The sequence below is a fragment of the Gracilinanus agilis genome, chromosome 4 (assembly GCF_016433145.1).
Source record: "Gracilinanus agilis isolate LMUSP501 chromosome 4, AgileGrace, whole genome shotgun sequence".
Taxonomy (NCBI): Eukaryota; Metazoa; Chordata; class Mammalia; order Didelphimorphia; family Didelphidae; genus Gracilinanus; species Gracilinanus agilis.
Window position 1 is genome coordinate 476,364,502 of NC_058133.1, and position 14,497 is coordinate 476,378,998.

The following is a 14,497-nucleotide window of genomic DNA, read 5'->3' on the forward strand; positions in this document are numbered from 1 at the left end:
TTGACCCAATTCAGACATCTGTTCTTTATGCTTTAGTCTCTCCTTCTACAATCTTTTTTTGATTCAGCAGCTGATTCTTCTTTAGCTTATGATTAGTAGTCAAATTCTCATTGACTCTCTATATTTGGGTCAAGTCCATTTGTCCCACGGTCAGAGAGTGGTCTTGGTGTCCATATTTATCCAGATATTAACCTAAAAGTTCTCCAATTCTAGTTCCAGAAGCGGATCGTATTCTCCATTTGTTCCAGTGTTCTACAGCTTGTCATATACAAACGTGCAACTATAGTTTCATCATTCTGAGTCAGAGAACTCAGCCACTGTTTTTCTCTGAAGCTGATTTATGCCCAAAGATAAAGGAACTATCGAGGAAAGACAGAATAAGTATAATGAATAGAAATAAATACAAGGTTGTTAAAATACAAGGCAGTTTGAGGGAAAGAGTACAAGTAGTTAGAACAGAAAAGGTTTTGTGTAGAAGGCAGTATCGGAGTATTGGAGCCGTAGCTTAAGGGAGGAAAGAATTTTCCAGAAGGGAGCAAGGAGGAAGTGCATTGAGCAAAGCATTAGGAGTTGGTATGAGGATCCAGAGAAGGCCAGTTTGACTGGCTCATGGAATGTGGGAGAGGGAGTCATGTCTGGTGAGGTGAGGCTGGAGACAGAGACAGAGGTCAGATTGTGAAGGAATTTATATTTTAACGTAGAAATGAAATAAAAAGGGAACCAGTGGGGTGTACTGAGGAGGGGATGGACAACGGGGACCAAGCTGTATTAAAGATAATTGCTCTAGCAGTAGTTCATGGGATTGCTTGGAGTGGGGAAAGAGGAGGCACAGAAACCAGTTAGGAATTGCAATAGTACAAGTGAGAGGTCATATGAGATAGAAACAACAAGATTTGGTGGCATGAAGGAGAGTGAGGAGTTGCGAATAATATTCTGGGTATAAATCTGGGAGACTAAAAGAAGAATGGTGGCACCTTTGACAGAAATAAGAAAGATTGGGGGTGGCAGCTGGGTGGTTCAGTGGATTGAGAGACAGGTCTAGAGATGGGAGGTCCTGGGTTCAAATATAACTCAGACACTTCTTAGCTGCTTGACCCTGGGCAAGTCACTTAACCCTCATTGGCTACCCCTTACCACTCTTCTGCCTTGGAACCAATATACAGTACTGGTTCTAAGGTATAAGGTAAGGGTTTTTCTTTCTTTTTTTCTTTTCTTTTTTTTTTAAAGGAAGGTTGCTGGAAAGGTGAGGTTTTTGGGGAGAAAGAGCCTGGGTTCTGTTTTGGACAACAGAGTTTAAATGTCTCCGGAACACTTAGTCTGAAATGTTTACTAGGCATTTGGTGAAGCAAGATGAAGCTCAGAGAGATTGGGCCCGGCAATGATGAGGGGATCATTTAATGCATGAGGGACAGCCTGGCATGGAAGTCATAGAGGCAGGATATGGAATATCAAGTATGGGGGAAAGAAAAGTCAGTAGAACAGGTCGGTGATAGTGTGCAAAGAAGAGCAATTTGTCATCTGCCTGGAAATAGAGGCTGGAGACAGATTGTGGAGAAATTTGAAAGCCAAAAAGAAGAGTTTAGGTTTGATCCTAGAAGAAATGGGGAGCTAAAGCTTCTCCAGCATGTTAAGAGCTGTGCTTTTTGAGTCGGTTAACAAACACAAAGCGCTTACTATGCTGGGGACACAAAGGTGTAAGTGAAAGAGTCTGAGTCCTCCAAGAGTGAGTGTTCTGTTGGAGATGACCAATATATTCCTACAAGAATATTTAGAAAATGAATGCAAGATAAGGAGAGCACTAGCAGCTGTGGTGGGGGGCTTCATGTAGATGGTACTTGATCTGAGACTAGATGGAATTCCAGGGATTTCATCTGGCAGCTGGGTGAAGGGAATGGAGAGGGGAGACCACATAGGAGGCTGTTACAACAGGTGAGTACTGATGAGGGGCCAGAACATGGCTGGTTATAGCGTCAGGAGAGAAGAGGGGAGAGAAGTGGAGGAGGTAGAATAGACAAGATTTGTTAACCCTTTGGATATGGGAGGGATGGTGGGTAGGTGTGAGCTTCCTAGTTAATCAGTAAACATTTATTGAGCATCTACTATGTGCCAGACACTGTGCTAAACTTGGGGATAGAAACAAAGGAAGGCAAAGGACAGTGTCTGTCCTCAAGAAACTCACAGTTCTAGGTTACTTTTGGGGAAGGAATAGACTTACTGAGAATGTATGTGTGTGTGTGTGTGGGGGGGTGCTTGCTTTTCATTTCTCGATTGTATATTTCTGTCCTAAATGAATATTTTGTTGTTCCAATGCTGTACTAAACGTATTTCATTCAGTAAGTGGCTTAGGAGTGAAGAGGAGAGAGACTCAAGATGTGAGGTCAGGGAAAGTTTCTCAGGAGAAAAGGTTCTGCTCCTATGGTGAGCCACCTTTTATTTGAACCCGAGTGAACATCAGAGGTTCTCAGAATTATCTGGAGCAAGGGGAAAAGTCAGCTAGAGAGGCGATTTAATTATGAGAAGATACAAACTGGGAACCTGGATTGATGGGAATGCAGAGTTTTTTTTGAAACATAGGAAGTATGGTACAGTGGGGGAAAAAAAAACAAACAGGAGGCAGAGGGCCTAGGTTCAAATCCTACTCTGCCATTTACTATCAGTGATTTTAGGCAAGTCATTATCCTTTCTTAGTCTCAGTTTCCTCATCTGAAGGCATAATTTGAAGAACTCCCAGGGCTGGATTAAATGACCAAGATCCTTTCCAGCTCTACATGTGTGATCTTAGGTGAGTAAAAGAGACAATTTTCAAGATTAGGGGTTAGAGAAGGAAAGGAACTTTTATAATTATTTAGTCCAACTCTCTCATTTTGCTGATGGGAAATTCAGGGAAGTGGTTCTTCCAAAGTCACCCCACTAGCATAGCTGGGATGTAAATCTTGGCTTTTTTACTCTAAATCCAATGCTCTTTCCATCATACAATCTATATTAATTTCCTCCATAGCTAAATGACACAGTGGATAGAACTAATTATCTGGATTCAGGAAGACCCGAGTTCAGATTAGGCTTCAGACTCTTCCTACCTGTGAGATCCACCAGGAAAGTGACTTAACTGTTCTTTGCCTCAGTTTCCTCAAATGTAAAGTGGAGATAATCATGTATCTACTTCATAGGGTTGTTGACTCAAACGACATAGTTGTAAAATGCAAAAAGTTTAAATGTGTGACTGGGCAAGTCACTTATCCCCAATGGTTTAAAAGGCTTTGCTGTTCTTCTACTTAGAAGGACTGGTCCCAAGAACAAAGAGCTATGAAGACTAGGCAACTGGGGTTAAGTGACTTGTCCAGGATCACATAGCTAGGAAGTGTCTGAGATCAAACTGGAACCAGGACCTCTCCCCCGGTGCCTCCAGGCCTGGCTCTGGTCCACTGAGCCACCTTGGGCTCCTCAAATGTGGCATCCCAGGTATAATCTTGAAAGTATTATTGCTGTATTAATATTGTAACCTATGTAACCTATTAATATTGTAACTCATGGTCATATTATTTCTTGATTGTTGTATTTAATTGGTAGTCTATTAATTCTGACCATTCTCCAAACTACAGTCCAAAGGTCAGGAGAATTCCTTGGCCGGACATTAGCTGCCACAGGGTCCTGGCTCCTACCTTGACAGACCAGATTCCCTACCAGGTCACATGTTTGATTAACCTCCTCCTCTTTGATCTTGTGGTTGTCAATTGAGCCAATGTCAAATCATATGCCATGTCACATGATCATTAGCTACCTCCCATTCCCCATTCCTTGATTCTCCAATAAAAGATTGGGGACACGTGTAGCTCTCTCTTTTCCACCATTAGAGGAGCACACACGCTGGAGCCCATGTTGTTGAACCCTTCTTCTCCAAGTCTTTCTTCCTTTATTGTGTTCCTTCTTTCTCTATGTCCTCTTCACCCATTTTCCCTTGGTTTCTAGCTTCCCTTCTCAGGTGTCCATCCACAAATATTAATTTGTGGCTGCAAATCGATTCCTTTTTCTGTGCCAATTTCTTCTTCCACATGAGGGGAGCGTGGGTAGGGACTCTAGGGCCAAATTCAACGCCATACATACAGGTAATTAAAGGGCACAACTCAATCCTTTATGACCCCCAAATTACTTCACTCAGTGGCCCAGGGGACCAGGAGTAAGACTCAATGTGGGTCGTCAAGGAAGGCTTTTCAGAGGATCACAAGGGGCCCCCAAGGAGTAGGCAGAGTGGTCAGCAGACTTTCAAGTCAAGCCATATTCCACGTGTCCCGCCTCCTCTCCCCTCCCCTCCCCTCCCCTAACGACGTCATAGGAAGAAAGGGAAGGCAAGGCAAACGAGGCTGCAGGTACAGCGCTGGACCACGTGGAGTTTGGTGTGTGACGTCACCACACGACCAAAAAAAAAAAAATCGCTCAGCGCATCGACAGAACTTGGCATGACGATGGGTGTCGTAGTGACATTGCCATGGCGTCACGGCGCGGCGTACAGTCACTGAGTCGGTCTTCTGTACGAGAAACTAGCGTGGCCGAGCTATTTCCTGAGTTCAGGAGAAGTTGCCCCTCCCCCTCCAGCAAATAGAAACTGAAAACTCTTTCATATTTGCATACATGAAAACAGGCCAATGGGCTGTAGGAGGACGGAGGGACTTCTGAGAGGAACCTACTCCAATGGAAAAAGAAGGAATAAGGCTGAGCGGTTCGGAACCCAGTGAAGCTTCCTCCAATGAACTTTAAGGAGCTCAGGTAAGAGGGGTAGGTAGGGTTTATCAGGCTGGAGACCAATGGGGAGCGAGGTCCTCTGAGTGACGAAGCCCCCCGGTCCAATGAGGATTGGAGGAGAACAGGGACCTCGGCCAGAGCGACTTCAGCTGGAGCCAGTAGAATCTGGTTATGGGCAGGGCTGGCGCATGAACGATGGGCGTCCCGTCCAATGGCGAGTGCAGAAGCAGGCGGCTCCAGCCAGGAGCGCCGAGGGTGCTGAGGGAGGGGGAAAAGCTGTACAGTGGAGAAGCAGGAAGTAGCAGCGGCAAGAAACGGAGGCTGCGGGAAAGGTGGCGGCAGCAGTGGCTGCAGGAGCTGGGCAAAGACCGCATAGTGTCGGCCTGGCCCGGGACCGGAACAAGTAAGCCCGCCCCGGGTAAATACCCGCCTCCGGCCCCGCCCCCCCTTGGGGGCGGGTAAATACCCTCCCCTCCCCCACTTGGGTAAATCCCCCCCGGGGGGTGGGTGTGTGTGTGTGGGGTGAGGGTGGTAATCTGTACTGGAAAGGTGTTGCTCCGCCGTCGCCGCCCACCTGAGTCTGGCTCCGGGTGGGTGAATCCCCGAACCGTCCTCCTGCAAACCGGGTAACTACTCGGGAGACTGGAGGCACCTTGGTGCCGGCCCCTTCCCCTTAGCCTTTGGCCCAGGGTGGTGACCGGGTGCCCAAAGGCTGCAGGAGGCACAACCCAACAAGGTGCCCGCGCCCCTGGGGAGAGGTAGTTGCGGACCGGCAGACTCCCCTTCCCTCCGGCCCTGTAAGACCCGATGGGGCCGGGTTCAAAGGCTTGAGGCCTGCGGGGTCAGCCCTTTTCCCCTCCCCCAACCCTCCCCCCGCTCCGCCTCGAAGGGAAGCTGATGTCCTGCGGCCCTGCCCCACCCCACCCTTGGGGGGGCCCTGGTGAACTAGGAGCCCGGGGCCCAGGGAGGGCGTTCCTACTGGCCCGAGGAGACCCGGACTGTGGTCAGTAACGGGCAGCCCAGAGCTCTGGGGTTTAAACTCCTGCAAAGGGTGAGGAGGGAGGAGGGTGCCAACTCCCAGGGCACGAGCTGCCGCTGCAGATCTGCTCTCGGAGACCTCAGCAAGGAACTGGGTGGAGGGACGCGAGTCTCGCCTCCTCATCTTGCAGCCTCAGTTTCCCCCTTCGCCTTTCCACGTCCTTGGACCACGTCCGTTTCCCTCCCCTCCCTTGGGCCCTGACTCTACTCCTGTGATCTACTCCTCTGACCCTGTGCTCAGCAGATGGCTGAGACTTAATTCTGCCTGCTGCCCAGCTAGTCTGCAGCCTAATCGCCTAGTGTGCGCTGGCCACCTCCCCTCCCTCCCCTGCCCCACCTCACCCTCAGTACCAGGCAGTGGGAGCCCGTGGAAAGTGGAGCACTCCTTCCCCTTCCATTTCTACCCTTCCCCTCCCCCCACAGGCCCTGAGTGGGCCGAGAGCTGAACCTCTTCCTGTTCAGCCTTCTCCTTTGGCTTTTGGGCAAGAACAGAAGGAAAAACTGAGGGGGGTGGGCAGCCCAAACCTGGAGATTTTGAGTCAGAAAAGCGCTTCCAGCCTGGAGTGCCAGGCTGCTTCTGCCTTTTGATGTGGCTAGCTATCAGATGACCTCAGAAACCTAGCCTGAGCAACAAACGAGGTGTGGAGTGGGGTGTATAAATGGGGGGGGGGGGAGGCGACTAGGACTGACTGGGCTTTCCTGTACTCTCAATTGGCCACTCCTCTTTTCCACCAGCCACCTCACCATCAGTCACTGCACCCAGGCCAAAGGAGGGATCTGGGTTAGGAGAGCCACGAAGCTCTCATGAGTGCTTCAAGCAAAGACAAAAGCTGGAGCCACTTAGCTCTTAGTTGAATTTGCCAAAGACCGGAGAGGATTTCCCTTTTTGCCTTAAGCTGTATAGGTTTCCTCCCTCCCCCCTCCATTTGCTCCCAAAGGTCCTTCCACAGGTACCTGCTGCCACCTGCAGAGACTATCTCTAGTTACCATCCTGGGGCTGGGGACAGGTGAGGGAACTGGCCCCTGGAGGACTGCGGGCATCTTCAGAGAAGGGGGAGGGGATTTGGGAGCCTTGTTTTTGGAGACATTGCCTAAACTTTCATTCATTCCCTCCTTTTTCTTTTTATGGGGGTGGAATAAGGCAAGGCTTGGCTACTGCTGTGGTAAGGACTTAAGGCAGAGAGAGGGCCGGGTTTGAACAGAATTAGTTGCCATCAGGGTGGTGATGGGAGTGTGTGTAGCTTTTTACCTTGGCAGCCTAAAGGGGGTCATGCCCCTCCAGCCCCCCTCTCACATTCTAAGGTAGCTTCTCAGGGGAGGTCTCATCTTTAAGTTTTCTTATGCTTCTTGGTCCCTTGGCCTCGGAAGAAAGGAAAAGAGAGAAATATGGAAGAAGAAAGGAGGAGCTGGCTGAGGGAAGTCTGTGCCACTCTAGGGAAGACTGGGGAGCTGAGCAGCAGGTGTTTATGACTGAGGAGAGGCCCAGAGCTGGGGCTTTTGTGACCAGATCTGCTATCATTGTCTCTATGTCTTTCAGTTTGTTCTAATCTCGCTGTATCTCTGACTTTCTGAGTCCTGTTTTCCATACTGGTCAGTTTATATTCTTTCCAGTTGATGAGAATTACCTCAGTTGGCCTGAATTTAAATTTATGTGATAACCATGGACATCCCCAAATGATCCCAACCATAGATTTCCATTGCCCACTCACTCTAGTCCTTAGCAGGTGTGAGATCTGAATTTGATAAGATCATATTTTTTATGTAGCACTTCCAGTTTTTATTCAAATTTATCCTCGGGGAGTTGGAATGATTCTCTACCTTCATTGGTAGGTGGTCACACTGTGGTCAAGTGAAACTTTCAGTGAGGTTGAACCACTTCTTGTATCCCAATCTAGGGCTCTGACCATTTGGCCAGATTGCTTTCCTGTGAGCCACAGATGACCTTAATTGATCCTGTGGCCAACCTTGAGCCTCAATCAGTATCTGTATCAACAGTTATCGATTATTTTTCTTTGCTGGGTACTAGGCTGAGGGATGAGTGATGGAGTCACTTCAAGGACAGGGCCCACGTCTGACTCTAAGACCTCAGCTGATTTCAGCTTGTTGTGAACCGTCTGAATTCCTCATGACCTTTCCTATTCTACACATACATGTCTATGCACATCCCTATCTCTTTCTCTGGCTTTCTGTATCTCTCTCTTGTCTTCAGCCTCTTTTTCCTGCTATCCCTTCACATCCTTCCCTCCCCTCCATCCTTACCCAGCAGCTCTCTTTTTTTCCCCTGCTTGGATCCTTGAGATGCTGGTGGGGTCATCTGTTTCTCATCTTCGATTAGTTATCAAGTCCTGTCAACTCAACCTCCTGCATAGTTAGGCTGCCTGTTCCTGCTCTCCACACAGAAATCCCACTAGTATAGGCTCTCGTTATCATTTACCTCGCCACTTGCGATCACCTCCTTATTATCTTTATGACTCCATTCCCTTCCCTGCCTTTAATGCATTCTAAAGGCAGAAACACCTTTCTTAGAGATGGTCCTTCTGCTCCTCATAAAAAACTCTCCAGTGGTTTCCTTCTGCCTGTCAAGTAACATTTAAAACTGCAATTTGGCCCTGTTCTCCTTTTCAACCTTATGTCCTAGCCTTTCTCTCTGTTCTGTGCTCCAGGACTAGATCCATGCCAACTCCATGCCCTCCTTCTCTTCTTGTCCCCTCTCTGCAATGCCTAAGCTCCCTCCCTTGTTCTTTATCTCCTGGTGGGTCCATGTACATGTTCAAGCCTTCCCTGTGCTACCTGGCTTGGATATTGTGTTATAATTCTCTTCACTCTCAGGATCATGAGCTCATAGGTCTAGACCTAGAAGAGACCTCCACAAGGTCATCTAGTCCAATCCCTTCACTTTACAGATGAGGAAACTGAGGCTGTGGGAGGTTAATGACTTCCCTAAGTAACCAAGTAGTAAGCCTCAGGAGATATTTGAACCCCACTGCTCTGATTCCAGAGCCAAGTTTCTTTCCACTGTACCACTGGGGCCTCCCTTATCATGCAATATTGTGTATTAGAGCCCTCTGAGTAATTCTTATTCCCTAGTAGACTGTAAGCCCCTTGAGGGCAGAACTGGTGTCTTACCTAAGCCTTGTATCTCCTACTATGCTAAGGCGCAGAGCTCTGCACACGTAGGCCCTTAATAAATGATTGTTGTATTGCATTGTCCAGTCTGAGGGTTCTTAACCAGGCCCAAGAGATGGGGAAGGATGATGGGAAAATACAAGTAAGAAGTGTCCTTCCCTGAAGTCTCAATTCCTCCCTCTTATTCCCTTTTTCCCCAGGTGTAGGTCCCACCCCCCATTATGGGGGACATGAAGACCCCAGACTTTGATGACCTCCTTGCTGCTTTTGACATCCCTGATATTGATGCTAATGAGGCCATACACTCAGGGCCTGAGGAAAGTGAGGGGCCTGGGGCCCACGGGAAGGCAGAACCCAGTGGTGGGGGATCTTCTGGGGAAGTACCAGGGACTGCTGGAGATAGGTCCACAGTGCCAGCCCAGCCCTCTGAGCATAGCCTTCCCCACCCAGACATTTCTGCTGTCAGTGTTATTGTCAAAAACACTGTATGCCCAGAACAGCCTGATTCTGTGGGAGGTGGTTCAGGGGGGGATGGAACCCGAGCTGGGATAGGCCCCAAGGAAGGGCCGGTGGGACCCCGACTACTACAGAATGGTTTTGGGGGTGCTGAGCCACCTCCCCCAAGAGCTGCCCGCTCCCCAGTTCCTCCCAGTAGAGAGAGCTGGAAAGACAAAGCAGGGGAAGGGAAGCCTTCCTTGGGCCTTTTTGCACATTTTGGGCCTGAGCCTGGGGACCCAGACCCTTTGCCTCCTTCTGCCCCTTCTTTGTCCCATGAGAGGGCCCTGACCTCACCCTCTTTCTCTACCCCTTTTGAATTGAGCCAGGAAAATGGTCCTTCTCTGCTGCCCCCTGATTCTTCCCCACCCTCAGGAACCACAGAGCCAGGCAGTGACAGCCCCCATCATCCTTCTGGCTCAGGCTGGTCTGGTGTGGCCTCCAGCCCCAAGGAGGTGGCCATCCTTCCTAACAGTTCACCCCCCCAGTTGGGTGGGGCCCCTTTTTTTAAGTCATTGCCAGCCTCAGGAAACCCTCCCAACTCCCCCAAACCACTGGGCACCAGTCCACCAAGAGATGAAGAAGATGAGGGAACGGCTGACAAGTCCGCCCCCGACAGCCCCCAGAGCCCTTCAAGTGGAGCTGAGGCAGCTGACGAGGACAGCAATGACTCCCCAGCCTCTTCCAGCTCTTCCCGACCTCTCAAAGTTCGTATCAAAACTATTAAAACATCCTGTGGGAATATCACCAGAACGGTGACACGCGTCCCCTCAGACCCCGACCCTCCTGCTGCCGTCCCCTCAGTCGAAGGGGCCCTCCCCGCTGAGCCTGGCCTCCCAAAGGTCCCCCCAGGGGCCTCCACCCCCGAGAGCCCCAAAGTGGTGAGCGTCCAGCTAGGGGATGGCACAAAGTTAAAGGGCACCGTGCTCCCCGTAGCCACCATCCAGAATGCCAGTACTGCTATGCTGATGGCAGCCAACGTGGCCCGTAAAGCGGTCGTCCTGCCTGCTTCGGCCCCCCCTAAGGCAGTGGCCAAAAGCGCGCTTGGCTTGGCCCCTCAGACCCTGCCCAAAGCTGAGGGGAGGGCGGCGGCGGGGAGCGGGGGCCAGAAGGTCAACGGCGCCTCCGTGGTGATGGTGCAGCCTTCGAGGCCTGCAGGGGCTGGGGGCACGGTGATCTCTCGGACCCAGTCCGGTCTGGTGGAGGCTTTCAACAAGGTCCTCAACAGCAAGAATTTGTTGCCAGCTTATCGGCCCAATCTGTGCCCACCGGCGGAGGCGGGGCTGGCTCTGCCTCCCTCCGGGTACCGCTGCCTGGAGTGCGGGGACGCCTTCTCGCTGGAGAAGAGCCTCGCCAGACACTATGACCGCCGCAGCATGCGGATCGAGGTCACCTGCAACCACTGTGCCCGCCGCCTCGTCTTCTTCAACAAGTGCAGCCTTCTCCTCCATGCCCGCGAGCACAAGGACCGAGGGCTGGTCATGCAGTGCTCGCACCTCGTCATGCGCCCGGTGGCTCTGGACCAGATGGTCGGCCAGCCGGACATCACCCCTCTGGTGCCCGTGGCTGCGCCCCCCGTGGCTCCCCAACCCCCAGCCACCCCAGGCAAAGGGGAAGGGGCCGCCGAAGCCCCCGTGTTACCCCTGTTGGCCGAGCTGCCGCCAGCCTCTGCTACTACCTCTACTTACACCTGCTTTCGCTGCCTCGAGTGCAAGGAGCAGTGTCGGGACAAGGCCGGGATGGCTGCTCACTTCCAGCAGGCCGGGCCCCCCGCTCCTGGGGTCGCCAGCAACGTGAGTCAACGTTCTCCTGGGGAGAGGGACCGCGGACGCGTCTCGGGGTGAGGGGGCCGCGTGTGTGTCTCGGGCAGGGGTGATCCGGAAAGGCCTGGCTGGGAGGCCCGGGCGTGGTGACGAGAAGCCGCACGGGGTAGGGGGAGCTCCCCGTGTCTTCCCCCGGAACACTAGCTTGGGATGTGAGCAGGGTTTAGTGGGAGCTCCTCAGCCTCTAGCCGCGGAGCCGGGGGGAGCCCGTGAGGTGCTCCCGTCACCTTCGCCCTCCCTTTCCAGGTGTGTCCATCTTGTCCCATGATGCTTCCCAGTCGCTGCAGTCTGAGCGCCCACCAGCGCATGCACAAGAGCCGCCCCCCCCACGTCTGCCCGGAGTGCGGGGGGAACTTCCTCCAGGCCAACTTCCAGGCGCACCTGCGGGAAGCGTGCCTCCACTTCTCCCGCCGCGTGGGATACAGGTGCCCGGCGCCCCCGGGGCCTCTCGGGAAGCTCCCCAAGGAGGACCCTCAAATCCAGCTGGTGGAGGCGCCGCTGACCTCGCTCTCCCTCTCCCCAGGTGTCCGAGCTGTTCGGTGGTGTTTGGGGGGGTGAACTCCATCAAGTCCCACATCCAGGCCTCCCACTGCGAAGTGTTCCACAAGTGCCCCATCTGTCCCATGGCCTTCAAGTCTGCGCCCAGCGCTCACGCCCACCTCTACACCCAGCACCCCGGCTTCAGCGCCCAGCAAGCCAAGTGAGCGCCCGGGCCTGGGGGGGCGGGCGGGGGGCCCGGGGGCTTCTCTCCCCCCAACGGCCCTCGTCCTCCGCAGGCTGATCTACAAGTGCGCCATGTGCGACACCGTCTTCACCCACAAGCCTCTCCTCTCCTCCCACTTCGACCAGCACCTGCTGCCCCAGCGCGTCAGCGTCTTCAAGTGCCCCTCGTGCCCTTTGCTTTTCGCTCAGAAGAGGACCATGTTGGAGCACCTCAAGGTGGCCCTGGGCGCGGGCGTGGAGCACCTTGACAAGGGCTGGGGGCTGGGGTCGGGCTGGGGTCGGAGCTGGAGGCTTTCTGGGGACGCTTAAGAGACGGGGGTTGAGGGGAGACGAGCGGGCGGGGTGACCCATGGAGAGACTCCTCCGGCCCTCCGTCTCACCCCGTGGTGACTCCCCTCCCTTCTCTCCCTCCCACAGAACAGTCATCAGGCTGGGCGGCTGGGAGAGGAAGCTGGGGGGAAAGGGACTGGGGGTACCCCGTTGACCCCTAAGCCTGAACCTGAGGAATTGGCTCTGTCTCGGGGTAGGGCAGGCCCTCCCACAGAGGAGTCATCTTCCTCTTCAGAAGAAGAGGAACCCCCTAGTTCCCCTGAGCCCCCCCAACCAGCTAAGAGGTCCAGACGTGAACCAGGGGGGAACAGGGGCAGTAGGGGACGGGGCGGAGGGCTTGGGGGCTGGACCTGCGGCCTCTGCCACTCCTGGTTCCCTGAGCAAGACGAGTACGTGGCCCATATGAAGAAGGAACATGGCAAGGTGAGGGGGAGGCACTGCCGAGCAGAGACTTCTGGGGCTGCCGGAGGGGGGGGTGCCGGGACGGAGGAGGGGCGGCGGGGCCGGGAGGGGCCGGAGGGGAGCCCTCAGCCCTTACTGTGTCTCTCCTTCCTCCTTTCTGCAGTCAGTGAAAAAGTTCCCCTGCAGGCTTTGCGAGCGCTCCTTTTGCTCTGCCCCCAGCCTGAGGCGGCACGTCAGGGTCAACCACGAGGGCATCAAGCGTGTTTACCCCTGCAGGTAGCCCAGGCCAGGCGGGGCGGCCGGCACCCCCTCGAGCCCCCTTTTCCCGCCCTGTCGGGAGGCCCACATCATCCCCTTCTCTGTCCGCTCCAGGTACTGCACGGAGGGAAAACGCACTTTCAGTAGCCGCGTGATCTTGGAGAAACACGTCCAAGGCCGCCACCGGCCGCCGCGGCTGGGCGCCCAGTCCCCGAGCCTGGCGGGTGGACTCGCCCGGGGTGGCAGCCAGGTACGGAGGGGCCCGGGGCCGAGGGCGCTGTGAGGCGGGGCCCGGGCCCAGGTCCTGGGAGGGGGCCATCAGACGAGGGGGAGGATGGAGCCCGGACACAGACAGGTGAAGGAAGGGCTCCCAGTGAGCACGAGGCGGCCGGCCGCTCCTCCCACTGACCCGTTTCCCGGCTCCTTCACTAGGGTTCTGGGCGCAAGCGCCGCCCGTCCTCAGACTCCTGCAGTGAGGAGCCAGACAGCACCACACCCCCAGCCAAGCCCCTCCGAGCAGGGCGCTACCGGAGCATGACTGGGGCTGAACAGGGTCATCTGGGAGGGCTTCGGGGTGACGATGGGGCCCCGCAGTGTCGGGACTGTGGCCTCTGCTTTGCCTCACCCGGCTCCCTCAGCAGACATCGCTTCATCAGCCATAAGAAGAGACGCTGTGGAGGGGGAGTGGGGGCTGCCGAGGAGGTGCCTCTCCAGTCAGGGCCTGAGCCTGAAGGAGGTGACTCCCCCCTGCCTGCCCCCGGGGGTCCCCTGGCTTGTAAAGTCTGTGGCAAAGGCTTTGACAGCCCGCTCAACCTCAAGACACACTTTCGAACCCATGGCATGGCTTTCATCCGTGCCCGGCAGGGAGGCAACGGAGACAACAGCTAGGCCACGGCCGCTTCGGGAAGCAGGGGGGCCCCTGGGGTTCACAGGGTGGTTAGGATGGAGCCAGGGGCTCTGCTGCAGCTGTCCCCTTTATTCCCAGGCTGGGGAGGGAACCCTCCCCCCCACATTTCATGAGGAACTCTAGTCATTCCCATCTCCCTTGTCCCATATTGGGTTTGGCTCCCGGGGCCTCAACAAGACCTTTCTTTTTTTCCCAGCCCAACACTAATCAGCGACCCCCGGGCCCTTAGTGTGTAGTCGGGGTTGGGGGGTGGGGGTCAGAAACCCAACAACTCTACTTTGGTTTTGGAGGCACCCCTGGCATACCGAGGAGGCCGCAGGGAGAGAACCGTGTACGCCCTCCTTCCCCTTTCTGGCCCCCCCCCTCCCACCATGCCAGGCCCAGCCCCTACAGTGCCTTTCAATTTTCTTTTTTCTGCAATTCCTTGGGAGGTTGGTGGGGACCAGTCTTGTCACCAGGGGTCCAGGGAGGGAAGAGGGGGGTAGATTCTCAGGAATCCTTTCTTCTTGTAGTAATAAGAATAATTAATAATATTAACAATGAGAGGGGAGGGGAGCACTCAGCCCATTAAAACTGCTAGTGGTTTAATCCTTGATTCCAGCTCCTACTTTATGCGCCTTGAGCTTGGCAGGGAGGGAGGGGGCAAGAGCTAAAGTTG

At 54.0% G+C, this 14,497-nt stretch overlaps 1 protein-coding gene across 1 annotated transcript; it reads left to right on the top strand.

The window, feature by feature from the left end:
* Positions 1 to 4,971: 4,971 nt before the first annotated feature.
* On the top strand, positions 4,972 to 14,427 carry ZNF687 (zinc finger protein 687). The gene is made up of 10 exons (XM_044672681.1): positions 4,972 to 5,140; positions 7,109 to 7,235; positions 9,102 to 11,189; positions 11,466 to 11,644; positions 11,743 to 11,919; positions 11,996 to 12,158; positions 12,360 to 12,695; positions 12,838 to 12,950; positions 13,047 to 13,182; positions 13,365 to 14,427. The coding sequence occupies exons 3-10, from the start codon at positions 9,123 to 9,125 to the stop codon at positions 13,818 to 13,820; spliced, it is 3,627 nt and encodes a 1,208-aa protein (XP_044528616.1). The 5' UTR covers positions 4,972 to 5,140; positions 7,109 to 7,235; positions 9,102 to 9,122; the 3' UTR covers positions 13,821 to 14,427.
* Positions 14,428 to 14,497: the final 70 nt, after the last annotated feature.

Bases quoted from the DNA above. Each gene is read 5' to 3' on its own strand.
- ZNF687 (XM_044672681.1), top strand. From the start codon at position 9,123: ATGGGGGACATGAAGACCCCAGACTTTGATGACCTCCTTGCTGCTTTT. The intron at 12,951-13,046 runs GTAGCCCAGGCC...TGTCCGCTCCAG, and splicing joins AAGCGTGTTTACCCCTGCAG to GTACTGCACGGAGGGAAAAC. The intron at 13,183-13,364 runs GTACGGAGGGGC...CTCCTTCACTAG, and splicing joins TCGCCCGGGGTGGCAGCCAG to GGTTCTGGGCGCAAGCGCCG.